General features: G+C 63.0%; 1 protein-coding gene across 2 annotated transcripts in view; it reads left to right on the top strand.

The window, feature by feature from the left end:
- The window catches only part of CDH4 (cadherin 4), a 543,804-nt gene that overhangs the window by 511,863 nt on the left and 23,215 nt on the right, over positions 1 to 8,726 (top strand). For both annotated transcript variants that reach the window (XM_073888320.1, XM_025865074.2), the window contains exon 8: positions 4,064 to 4,201. In XM_073888320.1, the coding sequence (XP_073744421.1) occupies positions 4,064 to 4,201 (138 nt within the window). The remainder of the gene's footprint in view (positions 1 to 4,063; positions 4,202 to 8,726) is intronic.

Below are 8,726 nucleotides of genomic sequence, written 5' to 3'. Positions count from 1 at the left end.
GGGGGGGGGGGGGGGGGGGGGGGGGGGGGGGGGGAATCAGTATCCCACTCTGGTGGAGGGGAGGCCTGGCTGGTGGGAGGGAGCCGAGTGTGGGGCAGACAGGATGGTCCTCAGCCTCCCTAGGGTGGGAACGTGCTTGAGGAGCAGCGAAGTGGGGGGGGGAGAGGGGAGAGGGAGGCCAGAGACGCTGTCCCTTCTCCTGGGGTGGCAGGCCTCTGCTCCTGCCCCGGGGAACAGAGCCGGGAGGGGATGCTGTGCCTCATCCCAGGGGGAGGAGAGGAACAGGTGAGCCACTGAGCCGTAACTGTCCAGCCAGGGGCAGAGGACAGCCGCTCAGCCTCTCACACTGCTTGCCTCTGAGGCCTCAGTTTCTCTGTTTTGTCAGGAGAGGTGACAGGGAGGCCCCTCCAGCTGAGACATCTCCTGGCTCCCTAGCCAGGATCCCCAGGTGTGCTTTGCAGGCTGGGCCTAGACATTCACAGAGAGACCTTTAAAACTACACCCTTGTGTTTAGGACTCATTTCTACTATGGCGGATGATGCTGGCTTCTCATTTATAGCGGCAGCATGAACTTGGTTTCGAGCGTACGTATCGAAGCACAAGGGAGCCTTTGGTGCAAGGGGTAGTGTGAGGACAGAACCTCGCAGAGGGCTCGGCCTGGGACGCGGGGGCCTCCTCGGGCCCCCGGATGAGGAAGGCCAGGAGCGGCCTGAGGTCCCAAGAGTGTGGTGGCGGCCCCGGCGGGGCCTGGGGTCTCACGGTCCAGGGCTCCGTCCTGCAGGGCGGGAGGAGCGTGTCCAGCAGCCGCGGAGCGGGGTGAGCGTGGCCCCTGCATCACAGGCTCCTGCAGGCCCGCGGGCGCCGGGCCGACTTGCCAAACCTTCTCTCACTCCCTCCTGTAAGTAACGCTTACCGAGCACCCGCCGTGTGCTCGGCACGGAGCGGAGCCCGAGTCCAGCCAGCCGTGGCGGCCGACGCGACCGGACGTTTACAACACCCGTGGGGCAGGCGGCCACCGGCAGAGATGGCAGAGGGACGCGGACACAGACAGGGGACCGGGCAGCCCCTGTGACGAGGGGACGCCCGCGTGCAGGAAGGATGCTGAGATTCTCCACAGCTTAGATCTCAGAGTCGGTCTCAGGAGGGAGGAGAAGATTGGATTGAACCAGAGAACCTTGGGTGAGACGTGAAAACTGCTTCCGAAGCCGGCTGCCCACCGCCCCGTCTGAAAATCAGACTTGGTTCCGCCGCCTTCCCTCGGGAAGACACCGCAGGGACCAAGCGGCGGCCCGCGTCAGGCACAGATGCAACCAGGCTTCTGGGGCAGGACCGCTCGCCGGGGCATGTGGGGGCCTGGGGCTCGGACTCGGTGTGCCAGCCTTCCTGCTGGCCCTGGCGCAGTCCCCAGCTCGACGCTGCAGCATCCCTAGCGGAGGCAGAGCCGCGACTTAGGGCGCCGCTTCAATGGCCAGGAAGGAAGGGGCAACTTCTTTCTGCCTCGGGTGGTGCCACGAGGTCAGGCCCGCTGGGTTTCTGAGCGGCGGTGTCCACGCAGGTGAGGGGGGATCCTGACGGAGCTGCTGTGGGGGGCAGCCGCGCTCTCTGCGTGCTGCCCATCCCACATCCAGACGGAGCCCTGCTGGGGGTCTCCACTGAGGTGGCTGTGGGGCCACCACTGGCTCCGTCTGCATTGCGTGCATGACAAAAGCCTGAGAGCAAGGACTGCCCTCAGAATCCCTGCGGGCACCTCCCCCCGCCCCCCCCCCCGTGTCCCATGCGGCCCTGGGGGGGGTCATGTCACTCAGTGGCCCCAGCTGTGAGATGAGCAGGGCCGTGTGCTGGGCCATGTGCTGGGCTGACTGCCCTGGGCAGCGTGTTCTTGCTGTTCACACTACCTGTCCCAGCTTCTCCCCCGGGAGGGTGAGCCCCGTGCCCCTCACTCAAGAAGCAGCTCTGAGCACCTCCAAGGGGAGGTCAGGAACAGATGCCAAGATCCCGGCCACCCCACGGGGTGGTGATTCAGCTGACATAAGTGAGAGGCGGATAGAAGGAGGGAGGGAAGGAGGCAGGAGGGATGATGGGGCACAGATGACGGTGGGTGGATGGAGGGGTGACAGAGGAAGAAGGGAAGGACGTAAAGGTTAATCTTTTTTTAAAGATCTTATTTTTATTTATCTGAGAGAGACAGCAAGAGAGAGATTGATAGAACGAGGGGGGGGAGGGGCAGAGGGAGAAGCAGACTCCCCGCCGCGCAGGGAGCCCGACGCGGGACTCGACCCCGGGACTCCAGGATCATGACCCGAGCCGAAGGCAGTCGCCCAACCAACTGAGCCACCCAGGCGCCCCAAAGGTTAATCTTTTAAGAGAAAACTTTTGAAACGTGATGCAGCACCCAGGCAGATATAAGCTATTTCTATTATTTGTTTCATGTCTCCGTGGTTGCAAGTTCTACCCATTTTCACAAATGTTAACTGTTTTAGTCATTTACTCAATTCCTTTAACGAACACAGCTGGAGAGCCTACCGTGGACCGGGCACCAGGCTGGAGTCCAGGCACACAGCCTCTCACGGGGGGGGACTGCCGCCACCCCGCCCCTCACGTCCAGCACCCCGGGGGCCTGCTGAGGAGCCCCGCCCTGACTGCACCTCCCCATGACCCACCCCCCAGCTAATAGTCCCCTTGAAGGAGAGACCCAGGGACCACAGAAGAGCTGAAACGACAGCCGGGGTGAAGCAGTGGGGGGAGGGTGGGGGCAAGAGCCCCCCCAGACCCCTGCCCGCCCGCCCTGGGGTAGGCTAGGCTGGACCCCCCCCCCAAGCCACGGTCACAGTCACGTGGGACCGTGGGCTTGACCAATGGGAGGACGAGAACAAGTCTAGGTGGGAAAAAGTGTGCGGACACTCCTGAGCCCCAAGAGCCCCCACCCCAGCCGGTGGCCCAGCCAGACTGACAGCCTGGTTTGGTCCCCAATCTGCCCTGTCACCTCCGGGGAGCACATGCCACCTCTTCCAGAAGCCTGCCCTGCTTTCCCCAGCCCTGGCTCCCCCAGAAGTTTGTGGCATCCCCGCCAAGCCTGCCCTGCAAGTTCCTGGCTGATGCTGCCCCGAGTCGGGGCCCAGAGCCGACACACATCTTCCGTAAAGGGCCCCACAGCCGATTCTCAAGCTCTGCAGGCCACGTGATCTCTGTCACTGTCACTCAGCTGTTGTGCAAAAACAGCCACAGTGTGCAAATGAACGGCTGTGGCCCTGTACTGATACAACGTTATTGACAAAACCGAGCAGTGGCAAGTAGATGTGGCCCGTGGGCCGTAGTGTGCCGGCCTGACCCATCGTATGCACGCACTGGATCATGTGATTTCCCTCAAAGCCCCTCAGTGACTCCCAGCTGTCCACAAATACCCGGATGCCATATCGGGCCCCTGGGACCTCGGTGGACAGGCTCGCCATTCCTCAGCATCTCTGTTGTCACTGACGGTCACTTAGGAACGTCTAATGCACATTCTCTGAGCACCTGCTAGGTGTTGGGCGCGGCCGTCGGCCCTGGGGACATGGGGTGAGTGGGAGAGCTGTGGTCTCCCAGAGCTCAGTCTGGTGAGGACGAGGTAGTGACAGCACAGGACCTAGACAGTCAGAACTGGGGTGGGAGCCGCGGGTGCAGACACCAGTCCGAGGGCAGGCAACGGGGGCCGGGCCCGTCTGTAGGAGCGTCCCTCTCTCTGCAAAGTGTCCATCCCCGGTTTTCCAAGCCCGACGCAGCACGGTGCTCTCTGGGCACCCCCGTTCTCCTCTCTCTCTTGGCACCAAACACGATTGTACCTGTCGAAGCCGGGGCCGCTGAGAAGAAAGCAGCCAGGCCTCTTGGTGCTGCGCTATTGCCCACAGCAAGCAAAGGGGAACGTCCTTGCAGCAGGGTGGGGGACGAGAGCTCCCGGGGGCCCCGCGGTCCTGACCCGCCGCAGGGACGGGGCCATGGGGAGCACGTGTTCTGATGAAAAGGATGAGCAGCCTGTAAACTGAGACCCAGACTGATGCGCTGTGCCTTCCCACCCCGTTCCTTCCAGAAAGTTCAGCAGTACACCGTCATCGTCCAAGCCACAGACATGGAGGGGAACCTCAACTACGGCCTCTCGAACACAGCCACGGCCATCATCACGGTGACGGACGTGAATGACAACCCGCCGGAGTTCACGGCGAGCACGGTGAGTGGTCGCGCCCCCGGGCAGCCGGCTGGCTGCTCTCCTCGCGGCATCTGACGGAAGGAGCCTGACGGCTAGCGGCGGCCCCGCAGCGCTGGGCGGCAGGAGCTGACGCGGAGTGGCGCCGCCCCAGGTGTCTGCAGCAGGAGAGGCCGGAGGCGCTGCCCAGGAGCTGGCCTGGGGGAAGGGGGTTGTGCTCCGATCCAGCACTGGGAGGCCCGACACGGAGCGACCAGTGACGCCCCGAGAAGTGTCCGGGACCAAGTGGGCTGGACACTCTTTCTGAATCCAGAATTGACCAGTGGTATTTGGGCTTAGCCACTTTTGGAGGCATGCGTGTGGCGGTGTGCACAGTGGGACCTGCTGGCGGATGCCCAGGTGGGGCCTCGGCCGGGGACAGGCCAGTCCCTACAGGAGGAGCTACCCTCTGCAGCCTCCTGTGAGCAGAGACCTGGAGGGTGGGGACTGGGAGCTCTTCCCCTTGAGGCACGGCTGGTGGGCTGCCGCGGAGCCCCACACCGGGCTGCTCCAGACGTAAGTGAGCCAGTGTCCTTGGTGGACACTCGTGCATGTGCATTCGGAAGCTAGAGCCCCTGAGTCACAGGGACTCCAGCAGGTTGCAGCTGCCCCGCGGGTTTCCGGATCACCTCTTGGAGCCTCCCCTGTCCTGGGGTCCAGGCACCACACAAGCCACGCTGGGAGCCCTCCCCTGCCAGGTTCTAGTGCCCCCCCCGGGGGGGGAGCGCCGAGGCTCAGAGAGGCCACGTCACTGGCCCAAACCCACACCGCTAGACCCTAAGTGGGAGCAGCTGGGATTGGACCCCAGAAGCTGTGCTGATCCTGCAGCAAGGAGTAGGGATGGGAGGGGAGGAGGTGGGAGACAGACCCGAGACCCCTCCTTCTCCCCAGAGCTGGTCATTGCCAGGAAGGCCCCTCACAGGCCAGAGTCCCAGGGGCAAGCCCCACCCCAGTGCCCGAGCATCCCCTCACCTGCTTCCCCATGCCCCACGCCCCGAATCACAGGGTCCCAGATCCCATGCCCCTGCACCCCCGCACCCCCACTTCCCGCACCCTTGGCCCTGGCGCCACGACCTCACCCGTGAGGGCACAGCGCCATCTAGTGGGCAGATGGCAGGCCGCATGCAGGGGGAGCAGCGCGGCCCCAGCCCCCCTGGTCAGCAGTGGCGGGCTTCCATTTCAATCCTGAGCCAGGGAGCAATGGCAGGAAAGGCTCAGGGCCAGGGTCCTGTGTAGCTTGGACATGGGCGAAGCAGCTCCCTAGAGACCTGGGAGAATAATGACGCCCAGGCTCCAAGCCCCCAGCAGGGCCTTGCCCACACCTGGCCGGAGACCAGCTGTCCTTCCTCCTTCCACCCTGCGCCTCTTTCTGTGATGACGAGAACACACAGCTGTCTTTAGGACACACCACACCTGTGCTGGGGCATGAGGGCAACACTCTCAGGCGAGCATGAGCGCAGGAAACCTCCCCCAGGTAACCTTGCAGTGAGGACTGCAGCCAGTCCCAAGCCAGGCTTCTGGCATTGTCCCTGGCGGTGGTGGGGCAGTGGTGGGCACCTCACAATGCTCAGAACCCATCTGCTGAGGCAGGAGTCTCAGATGGCACACAGCAGGTGCCCAGGCGAGAGGACACTGCTCCCAGGAACACGCTCTTGTCCTGGTACCAGCCTGTGAATCCTAGTTGTCTGGTGGGGCAGGGGCACCAGCCCTCCTGACCACCAGGACCCCCAGGCCCCCCCTGGGAAACAGCCTCGGGACCTCCACTGTCACCATGGAAACCAGGGCAGAAGGAAACCAAGCCAATTGTCCCTGGTGGGACTAAAGGATGTGCTTCCAGGCAGGAGGCACCAGGGTGACCAGGGAGGGGAAGACTCCGTCCAGCCCTGCTGGTCACCTCGGGCCACCATGGGTTTGGTGAAAAGCACACCAGTGGAGCACTGGAGGAGGCATCGCTGGGAGTCAGGATTTGGCTAAAACCCCCAGGGACTGGAACAGGATGCTCAGAGCCCTCACCTGTGTCCCAATCCTGGTCCAAGCTTGCACCTAGGCGCTCTGCAGAAGGTGTGGCCAGCCAGGGAGGGCAGGCGATCACACACATACCAGTAGCTACAGTGATGGGCAAAAAGCCAGTGCGCTCCAGCCAGAGGCAGACCGGAGCCCTCGCCCACCCTCCTGCCCCCACACAGCCTGACTCCGTCTTCTACGCACAAGATGGTTGGCTGGTGTCCTAACTTACCGGGAGCTGAAGCAGGCACATCCCGTCCTCTCCAAGACACGAGCTCCCAGAGAGACCTGTGGCTCTCCTGCTTCGAGTCAGGTCGAGGTTTTGCTCACTGTGTGACAGGAATGTGGTATGATGCACACATCTTTGCCACCAACCAGGAACAACCTCATGCCCGTCCCCGGAGCAGCCCCCCACCCACCGCGTCCATCGCCAAGGTGACCTTGGCCTGTGCTACAACCTCGCTCCATCACATGGATGGCGTCACGCAGAGCACGTGATTCTGTGGAGTCCGGCTTCTTTCATCCAGCAGAGCATCTTTGGAGCACATCTGTGTGCGGCTGGACATACTCCCACGTTCCGGGGGTTTCTCCACGTTCAGCGCGGACCTCCGGACCATCCGTGAGCCACTGGCTTCACTTATTCATTTTCTCCTTTTTAAAGATCGATGTGAGCTCTCGGTTAGGTGATTCACACGCGGTACAGGAATTTAAAAGGTATGAAGTGACCGGCCACGAAGAAGGCGTCCCCTCCCGCCCCCTCCCGCCTCCACCGGGCACTCCCACCCTACACCTGCTGTTGTCTGGCTTCTGTTTTTTCCCTCACGATGTGTCTGGGAGACTTCCACATCCGCAGACCCTGAGTGGCCCTGAGATTTTGCTCAGTGCTTGTTGGGAATAATGTCAGGCTCACGGGAGAGCTGCCAGAGCAGGAATGAGAAGAACAGCCCGCGCCTGTGCACTCTGCCGCCGGGACCGCAAAATGCCGCACGTCCATGACAGGGAGTCCTATGCGTCGGGGCCCTCGTGTCTGGAAGCTTCTGTGTATTTCCTGAGAGGTTTTCCCTGACGTGGCCCCTGAGGCCTTCAGGTAAACGGCCACCAGAGACAACTGAGGCCCAGAAGGCTAGTTCCGGGCAACCCGAGGCCACACAGAGAGACCGTCAAACCCAGAGCGCCTGCTTCCTCGGCTCCCCCCTGTTTGTGCCACACAGCTGTCCTTCCGGATCCCAAGTGTGTCTTCTGTCCCCTTCTGGGGTGGAGCATCTTCTGCAACTCCAGCAAGGGCCCCGGGCTGCCCCGCACCTTCTCCTGGAGGGCAGGCCTTCTGCCCGCTGTCCCGGCCCCGATCCAGCTGTGACAGCCGGTCCTCCGAGTCTGAAAGCTGTCTTCCCTTCCGCACGGCAGCCACAGTGAAAACACCCTTGGGTCCCCCAGAAATGCTGGTCCTGGGAGGGCCCATGATGGAGTGAGGACAGGGAGGGTTGTGTGAAGGGTGCCCTTCCGCCTCCCGGGGCTGGGCGTCCCCACGAGGGTAGGGATGGAGGATGTCCCTTGATCCGCACACACCTCTGAGACTTGGGCGCCACAGGATCCACACTGAGACCCTGGACAGAAGGAGCATCCGGCCCCGGAAGGTGACTTGGAGGGCGTTCTGGGGAGGACTCCTGCCCACACAGCCAGATGAAGGGAAGGTGGGCACAGCCTGGCTCCCGGGGACGTTGCACCTGCCTCTCCTGTGCCCCAGGCGGCCTCGGGCAGGCTCCGGGCCTGGGGAAGAGTATGAGGATGAAGGCTGAGGTGCTCAGCGGCACCTCAGATCCTGATGTTGGTGGGCCCAGAGAGCATGCAGCCGCTCGGCCTCGCTCGTCAGAACTGCGGGCCGCTGCGGTCAGGACCGGGTTCCCTGCAGGGAATGTACTCCATCCCCCACCCCTGAGGGCTACCGTCCCAGTGACCGTGGGCTCAGTAGGGGGTCAGGGTGGCCCGTGGCGTGTTCCTTGAGACGGGTGCTGGGCGGGGCCCCAGTACACTGTCAGCTTGGCACAGAGGGGTGGGCAGGGCCGAGGGCTGGCCACATCCCTGCACACAGCCCGGCTATTTTTATCAAGCTTAATCAAGAACAATCAGCAGAAACTGCAGAGATGAGAGGGATTTGCAGGATCCGGTTCCTATTCTTAAATGTTAATTAAAAGTTAGTTTCCTTTTGCCTGTGCCGCACGCGGGGGTAGAGGGCAGCCTGCTGCGGGGCCATCAGGCCGTTCAGCCGGCCCGCTCCACACTCCCTCAAGGATGAATGTGGGGGTCTGCCGGGCTAGGGGCTGAGGCCCCCAGGACACAACCTGCACTCTGCCCCAGGGGCTCCTGTTAGCCTTATCCTGGGGTCTTGGTGGGAGGCCCTGGACCCCCAGTGTCCCGGGCCCTTTCCACCAGCCCAGGCCCCTCACATGCCCACGGAAGGGTCTCCTGGAGTCAGGAAGCCCCTCATTAGCCCTGACTCGGCCCCTGC

This window comes from Callorhinus ursinus, unplaced genomic scaffold (assembly GCF_003265705.2).
Source record: "Callorhinus ursinus isolate GAN/ISIS: 27379988/994484 unplaced genomic scaffold, GSC_fseal_2.0 scaffold89, whole genome shotgun sequence".
NCBI lineage: Eukaryota > Metazoa > Chordata > Mammalia > Carnivora > Otariidae > Callorhinus > Callorhinus ursinus.
This window is presented reverse-complemented; position numbering and strand designations above follow the sequence as displayed.